Source organism: Pinus tabuliformis, chromosome 3_2 (assembly GCF_031772625.1).
Source record: "Pinus tabuliformis cultivar Carrire ecotype Pingquan chromosome 3_2, CPIR1, whole genome shotgun sequence".
NCBI classification, from domain to species: domain Eukaryota; kingdom Viridiplantae; phylum Streptophyta; class Pinopsida; order Pinales; family Pinaceae; genus Pinus; species Pinus tabuliformis.
The window spans coordinates 177,963,846-177,984,578 of record NC_142302.1 but is presented as its reverse complement, the minus strand read 5'-3'; the positions used below and the strand labels follow the sequence as shown (position 1 = coordinate 177,984,578).

At 37.6% G+C, this 20,733-nt stretch overlaps 1 protein-coding gene across 3 annotated transcripts in view; it reads left to right on the top strand.

Annotated features, from left to right (window-relative positions):
• The first annotated feature begins 6,685 nt into the window (after positions 1-6,685).
• CBL (cystathionine beta-lyase) overlaps positions 6,686-20,733 on the top strand; it is a 261,669-nt gene continuing 247,621 nt past the window's right edge. The window contains exons 1-2 of one of the 3 annotated variants that reach the window (XM_089416084.1): positions 6,686-6,913; positions 7,034-7,226. In XM_089416084.1, the coding sequence (XP_089272210.1) occupies positions 6,851-6,913; positions 7,034-7,226 (256 nt within the window). In that variant the 5' untranslated portion in view covers positions 6,686-6,850. Of the gene's footprint in view, positions 6,914-7,005; positions 7,227-20,733 lie in introns of all 3 variants that reach the window. The other 2 variants (XM_089416085.1, XM_089416083.1) reach the window with 2 other exon arrangements.

Sequence of the window (20,733 nt, the reverse complement as noted above, 5' to 3'; positions counted from 1 at the left end):
AAAACTTCCACCTAACATAGGTGACTTGGTAATGAAAGATCTTGAAGAAAAGGGTAAAAATCTACAGGCTCTTTATTGGGTAGATCTTATAAATCATTGTAAACAAAAATTGAAATATCTATGTTGGCAGAAGAATGCTCAAGAAAACACCACTAAACCCTCACAAGATTGTTGTAAAGAAATACTCCCATGGACTCCTCTTAAAAAGCGACATCATAAGAAAAGATACTATGGGAAATACAGGGTAAAGAAAGTAGCAAATCCAAGAAAACCATTTCCAAAATATAGATACATCAAAAGAAGAAATGCTCTAGTAAAAGATGGATGTTGCTTTATCTGTAAGAAAAAAGGACAGTTTGCTCTAAATATCCTAAAAATACATCATCTAAATTAAATAAATGTCTGGAAATGGATGATTTCATAGATAATTGGTCTATCGTTGATAGTGAAGATGAATGCTCTGATGTTTATGTTTTATCTGAACCTGGAGATTTAGAAGAAGAAGTCGATATCAAGGCAAGTCAAAAAATGAATATCTGTTTTAGTTCAGATTGTGAGCCTGAATACGAATCAAAAACCATAGATGAAACCAAAATTTCAGAGTTCAGAGAAACAGATGACATGTCAAAAAGCTCATAGGACAACGAAGAATGTGTGAAACAAACAAAAATCAAAGGAAAGGAAAAGGTGAGTGAAATTTACTCAAAAGCTCCAAGTTTTTGTCCTTTACCGAAAAATATTGGCTACACTACAAGCTTTCAATCTACTGCACAATACGATTTAGAAGCAGAAACAAATTTGATGATGAAAATTGCCAAAGCCAATGATTTGTTGTATATAACAGTAGAATTACAGTTAGGAAAAGATTGGGTTGAGGTAGACGCCTTCATTGATTCAAGAGGATCAAATAATTTGGCCAGGCCAAGTTTTTTCAAATCCTCGTGGAAACAATTAAGAAATATCATCAATTCAGAAACAATTGGTGGTAATGTAACTTTGACCCATTATGTAGATAATATTCCTATGAAAGTTGGGGGGGGGAGCATTATAAAGATCTTAGCAATTCAATATTATGACCAGTCAAGTAGTCTAATATTGGGAATGCCTTTCATAACATCAGTCCTCCCAATGACAATAGCTAAAGATAAAATAATTTGCAATATAAAGAAAAAGGTAGTTTGTGTAAATAGAATTTATTTAGCAAATTATGAGGTAAAGAACAAAAAAATCAACAAAAAACCAAAAGTAAGAAACCAGAAAAAGATAGCAATGATTGGCAAGAAGTTTTGCAGACCTATGAGGAGTCCATGGGAGTATTTATTTACAACAATATTGTGAGGGTTTAGTAGCATTTTTTTGAGCATTCTTATGCCAACAGAGATATTTCAATTTTTGTTTACAATGATTTATCAGATCTACCCAATAAAGAGCATGCAGATTTTTACCCTTTTCTTCAAGATCTTTCATTACTAAGTCACCTATGTTATGTGGAAGTTTTGACAAAAATGTGACTTTAGTCATTAAATCATTGCTTAACTCTGAGGTTATTACTAACCTGAAATATTCTTTGGAAAACTCTTCTAAATTCTTTGCATCTTTTAATTCCATTTTGGCTAGATCAACCATAGCCTGTTTTTTTGAATCCTTTGGTTCTATATTGAACTGCGTTCTTAGTAATTGTTCAAAAACTGGCAAACCAACTTTTATGGCTTCTTCTCTTTAATTCTAATGTAGCCCTTGCCACTAAATATAAACTATTCATGTCATTCTTTTTTTCTGCCAAATCAAATATTGCAACATTATCTAATTTGGTTATTATCTGGATTTTCCATAAAGCACCAATCCAAACCCGAATTGAATCTTCAGGGTTATTTGAATGATCTAAATCTAAGATGTAGCCATCGTTGTTTGATGCCATTAGATCTTCTTCTACTCTTGGAAACTTTGGTAGAGAATGGAAGACGTGTGCTTTGTTCAAACTGGGACGAATAAAGTTTGGAAATTTCTTAGCTGCTTCTTCTAGCTTTATATTCCTTGTTTTGAAATCAGGAAATTTCTTTTCTTCTTTACTGAATTTCTCTCCTTCAGAAAAAGAGAAAACTTCTGTTTTTTGTACAGACTGGGAACTTGTAGCTTTTGATTTTTTTTCTTGATAATCTTGCCATGAACCTAAATTTTCAAATATTTTAAATGCAAATTGTTTCGTCTTTTTAAGTTCTCTTTTCTTTCTTTGTTCACTTTTTTGTTGTCTATCTAAAGTTAAATTGTGTTGGATTAACTCTAGATTCTGTATAATTTCTTCGATTTGACATCCTAAATCATCTATAGCTACTTCAGCATGATTACACCAATTTGAAAGATCATTTGTCAACTGGTAAGATTCCTCTAAATCTTTTGGGGATGTCACTGCGTGCTCAATTAAGGGAGCGCAGTCTGCGCTTGTTTTTGGTTGCCTTGATGTATTATCATTGGAAATGCAGTATTTGGTCTTGGGTGGCCATTTTTGGCCTTTGTGAAACCTCTTATTTTGAAACTGCCATTCTTCCACTGGGGGTATGGAGGATGTACTTGTAGTCCTGAAAGCTTTTTGATTTATAGAGTCTGCTAATGACCTATAACCTTTTGGTAAGGACTGCTTTTGTTCTTTAAATATTACCCCTTTAAATCTGAAGGCTTTAGCCATGAAAGGTTTTTCTTCTGGAATGATCAGACGATTGTTGTTTTTAGACCTATGTGAATGACTGCTACTAGGTCGACTTGACGTTTCTGAGTCTACCAAGTTTTGTGGGATATCTATTGATAACCTGGGTTGTCGAAAAACGGGTCGTTATATATGATCTAACTTTGAAGGAACAATTTGAATCCTTCCTTCTGATGAAACTATCCTCTGTGGACGTTTTTCTTTTCTCACTGCCTTGTTGGTTGCCTGATACTCGAAGTTCCAATTTTCAGGCAGTCCTACTTCCTCATATGTTACTCCTTGGGCATCCACCGTAGCTAATCCTGTGGTAACACAGGCTTTAAGTATGGGCTGTTTCATTTTGGGATGAGCTGTATTTGTCAATTGGAATGAGGCTTGCATAATAATAGACAAATATTCTGATTCTGGTAACATCCTTAGATGTTGTACTCCTATCATTAGCTTGCATGCATCTTTTAGATGCATATAAGATAGGCTCATTGTGTAATTTGGATATATTGAACAATATTGACAGTGTACAATAAGATTTCCAGTTATAGACCCAATTCTAGCCTGTTCATAGTCTAGATGTCTTGAGTCGAAAAGTTCAGCCAAAACTAGAGCATTTATTCCATTTCTAAATAATGGAACCAAACCTAATCTAATGCCTCCAAAATGTATATATGCATATTTTTTGGTTTTTACATATTCTTTGAATTTCTCTAACTCTTTATCTTGAAAGAGTTTTAGACCAACTATTTGAGTTGCTTCCCCTGAGATACGAATTTTCAATTCTACTTCTTTAAGTATGATTTTCTTTATGAGTACATGTATAGTAGTATCTTTATAGACTTGAGAGCTTGTGAGCTCTGGGGGATTCCATTTGGATGGGTCTATTAAAGACTGGTCTTCAACACGATGTTCAACTTGTCTATTACTTAGTTCATCTACACGAGTTCGGTTAACCAACGAAAATGCTTTCATCATTCGTTCCATGTTAAACTAGAAAAAGAAAGAGTCTTTGATACCGAAAAGGATGATGGACTCCGCACTTACTTGACAAATAGAAAGACGAACGAAGGGCTAAATAAATTCTCTCACCGAGAGATGTGAATTCCGACCAACACTTTAGTTCTGGATCTCCATTGTCACCTTGTACTCTCCAAGGTCTTTTGAGAATTGCAGAACTGTCTTCAGACAGGCGGCCCAACAGGCTTCTATATTAAATCAAGCAACCTTGTGGATACCAAGTGACCAACATAAAATGAGAGCACAACTAACTGTGTCTCCTAGATGATATCAAACACTTATTTATAGACCAGAGAAGTCTCTTAGGATCTAAAGTCCAAATTTCAAAATTAACATAAGAATGTATGATGATTGAAGGTCTTGTCGGGACTCGTACCCCCACAATGTCTACTCAATCTTTCTTTTTATAAAAGCAAATATTCTTATGTACAAATTTAATCACTGCGACTATAGTCACAGACGCATGGGTCCATTCCACAGTCATTGCAAGTCATATCCACCTCTACGGCCTTTTGTCATTCTAGAGCCTCTAGAATGTATTCGATGTCCATTTTTTCTAGAATGGGATCCGGTTGAGCATCTTCGTACCACAGTGGCGCTGGTGGATGAGCATCTTTGGCGCTGGGTGAAAGAGAAACGAATATTGGATGGAAAATGAAGTTTGTGCAAAGAATTAGGTTTTCATGCTTTGGTCGTCATCCATGCAGCATCAGGGGCCTGGGGCATGGTTTGTGAGTTGCAATTTCGCCATGGATGGGAGCTAGAGACCCCAATTTTTTCCCTGGCCTTAGACAGAGGGACTTGCTTGGTTTGGCTTGCAATAAAAAGGTCAATTATCTACAACTTTTCAGTTTTGGTCTCTATGGACAGAGGTTGGCCCTGTAATGTTGTCTCCTATCAAGAAGTGGCCAAATTTGTGCTACGTAGATAGCCTGCAAGACTCAAAATTGATTTCACAGTATGTTTTTTGTTTTCCTTGAGGTAGATGCAGAGAGTGAGCCCATCAGGGTCACGTTTTGTTTATCTTTTCTTCTCTGATCTGGAGTCTACTATGAGTGCTGCTTTGGGTGTGTCAGGGGTGGTGGCGACTTGTGTATTTGTACCTAGAAGGGATTTTCTCCCACAAAAAGAGGCCATCCACCCTATTTGTAGGGAGCGTTTCGATCTTCGGGCAATGGGGAATCATTTTCTTTCTAGATTTTTATAAAGATTGTGAATGTGAAGACATCCCTATTATGGACAAGAACCTTAGACTCTGTCAATATTATTAAACGAAGTATAGAGAATAAGTGGGGCATAGCTGTAGAGATTCAAAGTCTGATATATGAAGGGAAGTTGCTCCAGGGAAATTCGTAGGTCAAAGACTATTGCATCATCAGGAATTCAACCATAGTTCTGAATTTGAGGTTGTGTGGATGAGATCTAGGATCCAGGACACAAAATGGATAAGTCTCCTACAAGGATGCAACAAAAGGAAAGACTCCCCTTCCTCTCGAAAAAGCCCAAAACATTCAAGTACCACAAATCTAAAACAATCCAAGACCCTACATTATTGAACAAATGGAACAAGTACCAACCATGGAAGTAAATCTTTCAGAGGTAAACTCTCTCTTTTCTACCCTCAAAGCTAAAGTTGTTATTGGTAGGTTTAATGGTTTTTAGCCCAAACCTAAAGTATTACACCAATGGGGTTTTTTTTTTGGACGTCAAATTGTGACATTTATTTACATTCCAAAGGCTTTTTCATTGTTCAATTTGACACACAAAAATACCTGGAGTTTGTATTGAATGAAGGGCCTTGGTTTTGGGGTAATGTTGGGCTATTCATTACGTTGTGGTTCCCAAAATTTGATGCTACAACTATGGTGGTCTCTACAATGTGTTGATGTTTCAGAATGTAAATGTCACTCAAGCACTACACGCACATCAACATCTCAGACTCCTCAGCGACTCTCAAGGAGTAAAGGGAACACTATCATGTTGTTTTAAGTCGCTCAAGTGAGAGTTGAGTCCACGCTAATAATAATGCAACTCATGCCACTAGGTGGTCATAGAGAAAGAAGAATAAAAAAAGCCTAACAAACCATATACAAAAGGTAGCAAACCAATAAAATCTCTAAGGTTTGTGGCCTTAGATCACTGTAGATCCTAAGCTGTTATAAACATAGTAAAAATGCAGCAAGTTAATAAGAGCTTAGGCTAAAAGGCCTTAAGTTTTATAAATCATAAGTTGTTGTCAACGATAAAAAGAAGAAAAAAGATTGGCTACAAAGCTTTATGCATGAATAATTAGGTAAACAATATTCCTCTTATAATGTTGGACACTAAATACATAAGTGGAGAAGTAAATAGATGAAGATATTGTAAACTTAATTTCTAGGTGTATTTAGCTTATGGGCGGTAGGATATACCCTTAACAAAAGTCAACAAAAACAAATTTATTTTATTTTATTTTTTATTTATTTATTTTTTTAGGTGGGGAAACCTATCATAACTCAGTTGTCAAACTAGTAGTGAGGTCAACCATCTCTAGCTTTTATCTGTGAATGCGGGCTGACTCATAAGCGTTATTCAAGGAAAACCACGTCACCTGGAATAACCTGCTGGTGATCCGTAAGGGGGCGAGCTTTCACTTCTCCTAGATGCTTCCAAGTCTTGGGCCGTTAACCTGTTTACTTACCTATGAGGAAGACAAGCTCTTAGCCAAACAAAAAATAGTTTTAAAGCATACACAGGCCCAACATACTCTGGAGCCTTATTACAATGAAGTAAATTTAAAATAATTTTAAAACTAGGTTAAAAAGACCGTCCCATTTTACCATTAGTTATTAGTTTTGACAAATAAGCCATTTCCAAGTTGATGCACGGTGATGGCGACGAAGCCAAAACTAATAAGCCATTGCGAAGTTGATGTGACGGTGATGGCGACAAAGATTGGCTTGGACACAGAGGTGTTAAAGTATTCCTCCTTACGGTAACCGTGACCGTGCTTACACGCCTTACCGTTAAATCGCCGTGGTCTGACAACAATGCAAACATTTAAACCCTATTTTAAATCTAGGATCCTATATTCATTCCAGTAGACTCCACTGCATGGGTTGGGTTCTTTGCATACCCAGGCTTTCAATTCCTTAGTCATCCATGACCATGGCCGCAGCGCAGAACCTGGTGATGCATGGATTGAAGCAACACAATTCACAAATCGTAAGTTTGATTCCTTCCTTCAGTCCGTCTTTCAAACTAAAACCAATTTTTTTCCTTCAGCGGCAGAGGTTCATGTTATAAGTAAAAGAAAGACATGCAATGGTTGCTTGCTTCTCCTAGGGCCAGGGCTCTATCCACAACTTGCCTTCGAGTAGATCCCGTTGGTCTCCCGAGTTGTGTAGAAATCGCAGCTTGACAACAGTATCGGTCAGGTGCAGCAGTGACAAGGAACTTCAGCTTACAATGGCTGCCATTGTTAACAATGACACAGATTGCGTTGCAGAGGATTCGTCCGCTTCTTTGTGTGAAAATGGTAAGACTACCGTTATTTGAGATATGTTCTCAAATGTCTCAAATTTGAAATGAGATTTGCAATGTTTGACGATGGAGAAGAATAATTCTGAAATATTTGTGAAAAATCCTTAGAACTTATATTGATGTTAAATAACATGGTAACGTTTCAAAAACTGGATAACATGGAAAATAACAACTTATAGAAGAAGCAGGGATGCCAATCTCCGCCCAAGAGTATGTAAGAGTAGTATGGACGCTGTATTTGACTAAAGATTCCAGCTTTCACAGACTACCTATAATACCATATTTCAAAACAGCATCTACCATAAGGATTAAACTCCAATTTAGATTTCATTTCCATTTTTGTTAAGTTCACTTTTCATGGGGATAACTGATTCACACCATACACGTCAGTAAATTATTTATCTTAATTTCCATAAACTCTCTGTTATACGGTCTTCAATTCAGTTCCTCTTAGCCCTTGTTAGACATCAATACTAGAATTTGTTCTTAGTTGGGAATTGTATAATAGTCTTTAACATTGTGAAATTGTCCCCTCCTTGAGTTTCTTTGCACCAAAGCATTTGGAGTGCTGAATGTTGAAGTCAATTTGGGCCTTCCACGTGGCATGCTCCAAAAGGAAATCCATTCACCTAAGGAAGTACTTTGATGATACTTAATTCCTCAATTTCTTCTCTTGGGTGGCAAAGACGTGTTACTGATTTAGAATAACATGGCCCTTATCATCATCTTGAGGTGGTTACATATTTAAAATTCTGACATCATTTTCTACTACTCATAGTTGAAAACATTGCTGAAATTTCTGAAAATTGGAGACAAATAGCCAGTTGAAGGTCAAAAGGAGAAATTGTCACAGAAAAATCAGGTGTTCTGGAAAAAAAATGGAAAGATCGTGATTTTTTGAAAAAAAATGTCAAGGTTGTGAAAGAGGGCCATTGTAAGCCAAAAATTTGTGTTTTTGGGTCTTCTTCTGCTTCTCATTTAACTCTTCGAAACCATAATTGGCAATATTTAATTGTTATGAAAGGTCAATTAAAGGAGCACACAATGATTCTGTAATTGCCATGTGTGAAGTGGACGCTGTCACCAATGCAAATGGAATTTGTCATGGAAGTATAGGCAGTGAAGCCATCATCATGTTTAACGTCCAAATTGTTATAATACCTTGTTACTGATGCTAATGTCATGTCATTTGTTACCACCAAATATATGTAGTGATAGGCATGCAGTGGACTACATGGTAGTAAAATGGCATAGAATAGATACAGTGAATTTCATATGAAGAGAGTAAAATTTTTATATCCCATTGAGATATCAGTAGACTTAACAGTTTTCAGAATTTTAACATAATATGTTCGGTAGGATTGTAACATTTCAAGATTGGATATTATGATATATGGGGGTATAAGATTGCCATTTGATCAAAACACCTAGCTCTCATTGTACTCTGTTGTTGGTGGTTTTCACTGTTGAAATGTACCCTGTTAGTTTTCTAATAGTCAACAACTAATTTGAACAGTATTCTGAGATGCAAGAACTAGAAATTGAACTACAAAATTCACTGATCAAATATACTGAGTATTCTAATGAAATTGCAATGGAAAATAAATTCACGAAAACACAAACACACAATTAACAAAACACCAGAAATACCCATGAAACCCCAACTGGGGAAAACCTGCTAATTTGTGTGTTTTATTGATCTGCTCTGAAAAATCTCAGTAATTAATTACAAAGCATTGGCAAAAATTGACTTCTTCCTATTTGTTCCTCAACACAATATCCTGCACACCTTAGACCAATTCGGCCTCTCTCTTGCACAGATGCACCAGGTGTACAGGCTGAGCTGTTTTCTTGTGCAAGCTATCCCGACCTCCTCAAGTGATGCGCTCTGGCTCTCCCTGACCTCACGCATTGATCTTGCACTATTTTCCTGAGCTAAAAACACACAAATTCTCACTAGTGCATAATCATATGTCTCACCAAGTCTGCGCACTTCTCTATATAGAATCAAACTGCTCTTCAACTCAAGCGAACTGACTCTTTGAACCCAAGTCGAACTGCCTCAGTAAACTCAAGTCTAACCGACATTTTGAACTCAAGCGAGCTGGCCTCTTGAACTCTAGTCAAACTGCCTCACTGAACTGAAGCCGAACTGAGATAAAATTTCCATGCATGCTGAGTTCGATTTACTATTTTTGTCATTTGACTATAGGAAAATTAGAGAATTTACCTACGTCAACACTAAGAGAAAGTAAGACTGCGCCTTAGCTTCACATGCAGGTTCTTCTACCAAATTTAGTGCACTACTAAATTTAGCAGAACCCTTCCTTCTCTAACTCCAATTAACACTCCCTCTTAGATAGGAAGGTGTTCCTGTACAACACCCAACTTGTCTGTGAAGTAGACGAACCTGCCTCTTGTCAATGCCTTGGTCAAGATATCCGTTGTCTGCTCCTTTGTAGGCACGTACTGGAGTCTAACTTTACCCCTTTGAACACAATCTTTGATATGGTGGTACGGATCTCAATGTGCTTGGAGTGGTCATGAAATACTGGATTTGCAGAGAGTTTGATGTTGTTAGTTTTTGGTAGCAGCGGACAGTCTCTATGGTGTCTAAGAGGCTAAGGAACACAAGAGAATAATTATTTCCAAGACCTAGAATTTTTTTCAAAGAAAATGCCTTAATTAGATTAACTAGCCAATTTATTAAATATTTTACTAAGTCTAAGTTAGTAAAACTAATTAATTAAATCAAATTAATTGAGGTAAATCGATTTTGCTCTATAGACTTCCGGAAAAGTCACTTGATAGGGTCAAAATGATCTTAGCTATTGATTGTGATTAGATCATGGCCGTTGATTCGTCAATGAGAGATTATAAGAGCAAATCGATGGGTCCGTTGGAGACATCACAAGGAGTTCAAATCACCCAGTTCAGAGATAGCAAGGGAGCAGTTTGAGCGGGAGACATCGACTAAAGGGTTTTGACACAGAAGATTGGGGAGAAAATTTCTAGAGGATTTTTCTGAAGGAGGCTAAGTACTTCAACAAGATTGATTTGAAGTCCCACTATCACCAAGTTCCAGTAGAACCAACTAATGTGTGGAAGACTATTTTCAAGTCCAAGGAGGGTCATTTTGAATGGTTGATCATGCCCTTTGGTCTGACGAATGCCCCATCAACTTTCATGAGGCTGATGGATGACATCTTGTAGTCTTTCACCAACTCTTTTGTGGTTGTATATTTGTATGACATCCTCATCTTCAACAAGACTTGGGGAAAGCACTTGCAACATATTCGACAAGTCCATTACAATCTGTGGCAACACAAGCTATTTGCTAACATGGAAAAATGCTCTTTCGATGGACAAGGTCCATTATCTAGGTTACATCATTGATGAGCAAGGTGTGCATGTGGATCCAACTAAGATCCAAGCCATTCAAGATTGACTGACCTTGACGACTCCAACAGAGCTTCGCAGCTTCTTGGGCCTTGCTAATTTCTATCGAAGATTCGTGTTGGGGTTCTCTTATATTGCTTGGTCCTTAAGTCAAGTTACCAAGGGTGGAGCAAAAGCAAAGTTTCTTTGGTCGGAGCCACAACATAAGACATTTGATTAAGTGAAACACCACCTTTGCTCTGCACCAGGCCTCACCCTCCCAGACCTACAATAACCATTTGAGATAAACAGATGCCTCTGATTATGCTATTGGTGCAGTCCTCATTCAACAAGGACATCGAGTGGCCTATCATATTGAAACACTCTCTGATACTGTTCAGAGATACCCCACCTATGATAAGGAGATGTATTCCATTGTGCAGGCCTATTGGCAATGGAAACATTATATTCTAGGGAAGGAGACAATCATCCACATAGATAACCGACCTCTTCAATTCATGTAAACACAAGGGAAGTTACAGAACAACCGCCATCAGAAATGGTCCACATATCCGCAACAATTCCATTTGAACATTAAATACAAGAAGGGTACCAACAACCATGTCACAGATTGCCTCAGTTGGCCCCCAACTATGGCACTGACCACCGTTCTTAACTCTTATGGGCATGAGACCTTTAGAGTTCGCTACCACAGATCAGATGTTGATGGCAGGCAAGCAAGTTCCAGATTTCGACCTCCAAGATGCATTGTTTTACTATCTGGGACACCTTTATGTTCCTTCAAGTGAACGTGCCAAGTTGATTTGGGAGGCACATTACAGTTGGGTAGTAGGGCATTTTTGTGTGGAGAAGACAGTGGTACTACTGTAGAAGTATTTTTATTGGCTGAAAATTCGACATGATGTTTGCAAGTATATCAGGTTCTACATCGCCTACGCCATTGCCAAACCAACCATTAAGAAACAAGGCCTATACATCCCTTTGCCTACTCTTAACTGGCCTTGGGAATCTATCCTGATGGTTTATATGTTTGGTCTTCCTTTTACCAATCATGATAATGGATGTGTGTTTGTGGTTATTGATAGATTTTCTAAGATGGCTGTCTAGTATGGTTGCAAAAAGGGTATCACAGCAAGAGCCACTACTAAGATCTTCTTTGAACGGGTGTGGGTATATTTTGGGATCCCACAGACCATCAGATTAGATCGGTATAGCAGGTTTTTAAGCACATTATGGTCGAGCCTCTGATCAATGTTGGACACCAAACTCATTAATTCAACTGCCTTCCACTTGTTGGAAAACCCATTAGGGCAACATTTATTTAATCTTTTCCATTCATGACAATTATTTGTGATATTATGCGCTTCTTCTTTGTTATGCTTATGTTCTTATCATCAAATAAATGCCAAAACAAGAAGATCACAACCATACATAATGAACACAAGATATAGGCTCCAAGCCAGGGAAAAACCCTCCAAGGGGAAAACTCAAAAGAACTCCTCTTCTTATAGAGTCAACTTTAAAAGAGATTTCCAAGACTAAACCCTAGACTAAGGCTACCACCAAGAACCAAGTCAGCCACCCAAACTTTCTTCTTCAATGCAAGATAAGGTGTTCCAAGAGTATCGAGACAATTTTCTTTCAAAGCAAGACTCTTCTAACCTTTTGTTTCTCCAAGCGAAGTCTACAACTTTTCATGCAATTTTCGTTCCTGAAGTGCATCCAAACACCCTAAACTTCTCGCACGTGTGAGCAGAAACATGCAATTTCAAACATTTGATTTCTTCAAGGGCTTCTTACTTCCTTTGCTAGCCTTCTCTTGCTTTCCTAGGACCCTTGCATTCTTCTTAACTTCAAACCAAATCCAAGATGTGTGTGTGATCATGTGTGTGACAAAAAGTCGAATGCTCTTCCTTTTATAGCCTTTCTTAGGGCTCAAATACCCCTCACAAGTCCGACTTGGTTCTTAGGATCCTTCTAGACATTTCCATATACAAAATATATTTTTTTCTTTGATACAAGTGCTGGAAAGGGTCTTTTACAATATAACAATGACTCATTGACTCATGTAAACCCTAAGAGACCTAATGACAAATAACTTGAGCATGAAACCCATGCTCCAAAAATAATTTTCTTTTATTCTTTACATCATTTTCTTTCTCCAAATAAGATTTACATTATTACATGAGTCAAATGACAATTATGAAGACCGAAACTAGTTACAATTTCCAACACTCCCTCTTAACTAGGGAGGTATTCATAATTGTCCAACTGGTACAAGGACAATACTCCCTTTGAAAAGTTCTCATAAGAAGAGTCGGATTGATAAGCCAACTGTAAGCATCAACATTATGATGAACCAACATTGTCTTTGAGGTCTAACTAGACAACCTCTACTTCATACAAGAGCATTATGCTAGGAGGCTTTACGTGTGATACGCACTACTTCTACAAGGCACATACCCCATCGAGATGTCTACAAGCTGTGTCCTTTTAGGACTATTCTTATCTTGGATTTCCAATCCTGAATCCTAAAAGAATATTGGTCCTCTTCGACCACTCTTATCTTGGATACCTGTCACATTCTCAAAGAGTATCAGTCCCTTTCCTTTTTTCGATGTTCTTTCCTCAAGGAAACCACAAATGCTTATCCAATCCTGTACCATCTCTCTCCAAGGCCTTCACTTAAACTTACCACTGTTAGTCCTGGTCAAGTGCTCGACACATGAAGCAAAGAATGCACATGTGATGTTCAACATCACTCCCTCTCAATCAAAGAGGATATCCCTATTCCCTTTTTAACTTGAGAATAGATCCTTGCTCCTATTTAAGGAGACTCCTTTACTCCCTACTAAATCTAGAGGAGATTCTAGACGTACTTTTAATTTTGGGAAGTCACCATCACAAGCCTTATAACTTGTCTTCATAGCTGCATGGCTCCCTCTTTCCTTTACATTTCATTGTAACTAGCTCGCGTCTTTTCGAGGTATCATGGAGCCATCTTCTTCCTTTGATCTTGGTATAGTTTCCAAGTCATTAATCAATCACTTTCATCTTGTCATTTTCAATGAAGGCATTATATTGAGCCTTCCCAAGTTTCCAGCTGATCATAGCTTCCTCAAGAAAGTGATCTCCTTTGACCTTCAAGTTATCTTCTCGCGCTGCTACCTTTCAATCCCAAGATGAGTGCTTCTTTACTTTAAAGTTGCTAGGTACCGGATATTGAGCTTCCCTCAACATTCTTCATACATTCCATTCATACAGTTGAACTTGCCTCAACTATCATTTTGCAACATTCTTCCAAGTAGAAAGACAATATGTTAACCAGATAACCAACAATAAATATTAACATCAAACTTACCTCATTGTGACAACTTTCTCATCATCAACATCTTTAAGGTCCATCTCCATACGATTCTTCCTTCATGCATTAAAGTGCCCCAAGGATCGAACTCGATTACTAAGTCACCATTTTCTTTTGGTTACTATTCTAGATGTTGATCATTAATATATACATATATTCTAGCAAGAAAGTCTTAATATTCTTATCCATTTAGAGTAAGTCAAATTCATCTTCTTAGGCATCCAAATGAAAGATTCATTATGCATAACCTATGGCTAAGTTTTCTTCCAGGGTTAGAATCCTACCCAAAAGCTACTTCAAACATGCATTCTTAATCTTTCACACAATCATCTAGCTAAATGTATTCAATAATGAGCTTGCAACTTGACCACCTGCATTCCTTCATCTTTTCAGAGTATTGTTTCCATACAATATGGGATATGTACTAATCTTGTTATAATGCTTCTTCCAAGAGCCTTCCAATATGACGACTCTTACATGATCATGATGATCCACCTTAGCAAAAATGACTTCATCTAACATAATGTTAGACAATGTGGATGAACACTTATGCAGAATGGTCCCCAAGCTTTTCATTCTTAAAGGACCAGATGATTTCAATTCAAATGAGTAGACTTTAATTATGCTACCATCACATGCTTCTATCTATGATGCCATACTAAATCAAGATGATACATGTTCAATCCTTTGATGACCTTGTTAGCGTTAGATTCTTTAGGGTCCTTACAGTTACCTCCTTCCAACATGCTTGTCATTAACAAGCACAAGGATTGCTTTACTAGTCCATCCTTCTCTTTTTACTCCCTTCATTATGTACCTGCAACATTCACTGACAAGTACGACCAAGCAAAATACAAGTACACGAGCATGATAACGACCTATGGTTTCATGGTTTTGATAGAGGGTATTCTCCTAGGATTCTTAGACACAAACCCCAAATTACTTTGATATTTCTCATAGAAACATCAACCCTAGGCTTTTGATGTCATATCCTAGATTTCAATTCCACCCTTGCTCAAGTTTACTATATACCCTAGATTATTTGCAAACCCTAGAATTCAAGAGCTAGGGTTTCTATGAGGGAACATATTATGGTTTCTTACTAGGGTTTTTCTTATTCAAGTTCCGTCTAGGGTTTTCAATCCTTAGATGCCAAAAACCTTTATCTAGATGAATTCTACAAACCCTAGATTCAAAACATGCAGCAAAATCCCTAATGCAGACCCTTTAGCAAAAACTTATAAATGACCATTTAGAAATCATACATACCTTACAAACTGCTGTGTATACCTTCTGAGGTCTTGATCATTGGTTAGGGCACACCACTTGCCCACTTTAACCCTTCATCTATGGACAAATCTCCTTCAGAAATCAACAACCTCCTTCTCTTTACAAGCCCGTGCAACTCACTGTCCTGGAAGACACCCCCAGCAACCGGTTTAGGCCTATTTGACCCTCTCAACAATCACCACAAGAGCTCAACCTTGTCTTCACAGATATTTGTACCTTTTGACCTAGTATCGATTTTTTTGTATTTCAGATTTGTGCTATTAGTTTACAACCTCGGCCCTTTGGTTAGGGCTTCTTGTTAGCACTATAATAGTCTTCCAGGATTGGCCTAGGATGCTTCTTTGACTGCGGCCTTGATCCCTCTTTAAGGTGACTTTTTCGCTAGCTGCTTTTATGCCATTGTAGGCCTCCCAAACTTAAGTTTACAGAACTCGTATTTTTGTGACATGGGATAGGCCTCTTCTTGGGCTGCTCAACTTCAAACAATTCAAGCACTTCTCCTTATTTCACTGTCTTCAACTATAGGTCTGATACCTATTTCTGGTATATAAATCTCAATACTACTAAAGTATTTATTAAAACTTCGACTAACTTCGACTTCTTATAGTCACTGCATAGACCTTGAGAAAATGCCTCTCCAACCAACAATTTAGTTCTTACTACAATATGTCTTCTCTTGATGTCTAGAATGGTTGTTATTAGTCCACAACGCTTGTATTTTTAAGCCTCGTTCTTCCTTGTACATATGCACAGGACCCTCGCCCTAGAATACAAATCCAAATTCTTTGAAATTGGGCCTAATCCTTAGACCTATTCTTTCTCCAAACCTTCACTCTATCACAGAGATATTCCTCCCTCTAATCCACACTCAATTGGATTCAAATGACCCTCTTGTAGCTTTGGATCTGTAGCTATTGGGGACAAGCTTGAATGGATTTAGAGCAAAAATAGTGATGAAAAAAAGCTTGTTCTAGGCCTTAACTAACCCAGAAACTCGATGATCTTATCTCAGATAATTTTGGCCCTCAAGGGGATCACAAACAATCCCTACTTGTCTTGAAAACCCTTCAATGTTTCAAACTACAGTGATCTTCGAGCTGCCTATGATACAGACCTTAGCTCTGAAACCATGTTGGAAAATCCATTAGGGCAACATTTAATTAATCTTTTCCATTCATGAGGGTTATTTGTGATATTATGTTCTTCTTCTTCCTTGTTATGCTTATGTTCTTATCATCAAATAAATTGCAAAACAAGAAGATCACAACCATACACAATGAACACAAGATATAGGCTCAAAGCCAGGGCAAAACCCCTCCAAGGAAAAACCCAAGAGAACTTCTCTTCTTATAGAATCAACTTCAAAGGAGATTTCCAAGACCAAACCCTAGACCAAGGCTACCACCAAGAACCAAGTCAGCCACCCAAACTTCTTCTTCAATGCAAGATAAGGTCTTCCAAGAGTATCAAGACAATGTTCTTTCCAAGTAAGACTCTTCTAGCCTTTTGTTTCTCCAAGCAAAGTCTACAACTTATCCTGCAATTTTCGGACCTGAAGTGCATCCAAAAACCCTAGGCTTCTCGCACATGTGAGCAGAAACATGCAAATTCAGACCTTTGATTTCTTCAAGGGCTTCTTCCTTCCTTTGCTAGCCTTCTCTTGCTTTCCTAGGACCCTCGCATTCCTTCTTAACTTTAGATTGAATCTAAGATGTGTGTGACAACAGGTCGAATGCTCTTCCTTTTATAGCCTTTCTTAGGGCACAACTATCCCTCACAGGGCTGACTTGGTTCTTAGGAGCCTTCTAGACATTTCCATATACAAAATAATTTTTCTTTCTTTGATACAAGTGCTTGAAAGGGTCTTTTACAATATAACAATGACTCATTGACTCATGTAAACCCTAGGAGACCTAATGACAAATAATTCGAGCATGAAACCCATTATTTTATTCTTTACATCATTTTCTTTCTCCAAATAAGATTTACATCATTACATGAGTCAAATGACAATTATGAATACCGGAACTAGTTACAATTTCCAACACCACTCCAAACTGATGGTCAGACATAGGTTGTCAATAGGATGATTGTGCACATTTTGCGCATGTACAACTCCAAGCATCCACGCACATGAGATGAGAGTCTCCCCTATGTTCAACAAACCTATGATAGAGCTCTCCATAGCTCAACTAGACACAACTCGTTTCAGGTGGGCTTGGGATTTCAACCATTAAGTCTAATTGATGCTGCACCGTTCTTTGCAACTACCCAGGCAAAACCCGCACACGTTCAATTTGAAGCCAATAGGGCTACCAAGTTTGTAGAAAATCCATGAAATTTTGCAACTGTTAATATGAACAATCTAAAAACTAGTTTATTTTCATATAGACACAAAATTTCTCTACTTATTTTGCAGCGGAATAGGAAACAAAATAAATACACCATCACACAATTCAACACCACAATTTTTGTAGGCAACCCAATTGGGAAAACCCTTTGCTTGATTGAGAATCTTATTGAAAGAAGAATGAGCAATAGGTCTCACAAAACAATATTGTTTCAATAAAGAATACAATGATCTCATTGCTTGAACTAAGCTTGAAACCACTATAGACCCTTGATACTTATGCCTTCTTGCCTTGCTTGGATGAGCTCCGAAATCCTTGCGCAAATCCTAGGAAATAAGCCCCTATTTCCTAGTGCATGGACTGCTCCTATTTCTTAGGAATTAGCTCCTATTTCCTAGCGCATTCCCAAGGCATTTCTTCTTTCTTCAATACTCGCAGAAGCTCCTCTTGCATGTTCTTTCCCTAACAAGCTCACAAACTCGTGCTCAAGAATGAATACAATTGTGCCTTGTTCCTCCTTTAAACTTTTCGAATGGCTAAATTTGGCAAATTATATTTTAGGAATTGATTCTTTCGCTTAGGACACTTAGTGGCATAATGTCCAAACTGATGGCAATGGAAGCACTTGATATTGCTTAGATGCTTCTTTTTTCTGAAGCAGAAAATGCTTGATACGCAGAATATATATATAAATATTTTATTAATAAGATGAAATTGCAGATGATGTCTTTTACAATGGGGTTTCCTGGCTTAAATACTGCCATGGACACCCTTCAGGAAAGGGCATGATCTTATGATCGTGCCCTTTCGCCTAACTAAACCTAAATTAAATAATAAACCTGAAATTAACTAAATTTTTACATAACATTGCCTTCCTCTCGAAAGAATGCTTTGTCCTCAAAGCATATGTAACGACGGATGTTGTTGAAGAATGATTCATTCTCCCAGAAAGCGTCTTCTTCGGGTAAGTCCTTTCACTTGATCAGAGACTCCAAGATGATCAAAGTCACACACTTTAAAAGATCTTGGATTAATCTCTCAATTCCCGCTTTTTGGAGATGTGGATATCGGTATGGCTTGATGTTGATGGGGTTTGACTCTGTTTTAACTTCTGTTCTACGCTCAATTTCTGTATTAGGCGACATCTTCATAGGTAGGTCTTGAATCTCTGGTGATTCTTCTCTGGTCATATTTGCAGATAACATTTCTAATTGGTGACATTGTATTGCATAAGCAGGTGCTCTTCTTCGACTCAGCTTCATCATCTGAGATGATGATACAACATGATTTTCTGGTGCTTGGAATCCATGTAGTTTGTACTTCTGACCTCCCCATTTGAATTTTATAAATTGTACTTGATGGTTGGCGGCATAAGTACCTAAAGTTCGTAGCCATTGGATACCTAAGACTACATCTACTCCTCCTAACGGTACTGTGAAAAACGGAGACTCTAAACTAAAGTCTTGAATCTGCAATTTAACCTTATGGCATTTTCCCACCTTTTCAATTTTTTTACCGTTAGCTATCATCACTTTCATGTTTGGTAAGGGAAATGAAAATATATTGAGTCTCTTTGCCACAGTTGTATCTAAAAAATTGTGTGTGCTTCCAGAGTCGACGAGAACCACTACGTTGTTCTTCTTTATGTGTCCTTTTAACTTTAAAGTCTGAGGTTGTGATATACCTGTCATAGCTGATAATGATACTTGTGGAATACTTCCATCATCTAGTTTTGGTGAAAATTCTGGAGCGACTTCTGTGTCTTCTACGTCATAATTTCACTGTTTGAATCATTGGTTGCTTCACAATTATATAGGTTCTTTGGTTCTTTTCCTTTAGCACATCTATGTTTGGGGTCCCACTTCTCACCACAACGTTTACATTTACCCTCTTTTATCCTTTGCATTTCCACATTAGATTTTTCATCTTCACGACGATGTGGTGGAACATATCTTGTATTATTTGAGTCCACATACTGGGGTATCCTTCGTCTTGCATAAGCTTTTTCCACTGTTGACCAAAATATTGGTTCGGATTTCTTTTCGGCTGTTTTTGCTTTTCGTCTTGCTTCTTCTATAGATGTAATATCATGCATCTCAAGTTCTGCTTGTAAATGGGTTTTGAGTCCCGAGATGTATGACTGAATTAGACGAGATTCTGATAACCCAGGTACTCGTGTTACTAAGGTCTCCCATTCTTGAGTGTATTCATCGACACTTCCTTTTTGTCGTAGTTGGATGAGTTTTGAAAAGAACTCTTCTTCCTTTACACCTTGGAATCTTTTGAAGAATGCATCTTTAAATTTCCTCCAGCTAATGACATGTGTTGTCTTTTTCCACCACATATACCAGTTATATGCTTCTCCCTCCATTTTCATGGATGCATGTCTGAGCTTTTCGTCATCGTCAGTGATGTCATATATCTCAAAGTATTCTTCTGCTTTATTTATCCATGCAACATTGTTTTTTTCGTTTCCATCGAATTTAGGCATCTCGACCTTTGCCCTTCGCTGGTATGTTGCTACTGGTTGAGCGAAAAAAGGGTGTTGATTGGTAAAGTTATCCCAGAGTTGCTTGTTTGTAAAGACTGTGTTACTTGCTTCTTGGTGGGGCGTCACTGATTTTTTTGGGGATTCAACCTTGTCATGAGAGTCTGTGGACTTAGTTGAATCTGACGAGACGTGTTCTTGATTCTCTTCACCTTCTTTCAGTAGTTGTTCGGGCGTACAATTCGACCTTTTACACAGAACTTTTAGCATTGTTAAGACCTCTTTGAAGTTTACTTCTGTTTGGACATGTTGACTTTCCATTTTTATCTCTATTCGATTTGTCGTATCTTCAAGATTCTTGATTTTGTCCGCTTGCTCTCCCAGCTTGCTCTTGACTTCATTTAATCTTTTACTGACCTCGTCGTGGTTGTTATTTATCTTTTGCTCTGCATCCAACAACCTTTTTTGGAAATCCGCCATTGTCATTGTCGACATTGAGCGGGTTTGCGGAGGCGTGTATTTATTTGCCAGCTAAAATATTTTTCCTTCCCTTTTTTTTTTTTTAAATAATTAAATTAAATTAATTTTAATAATTTAATTAAATTAATTA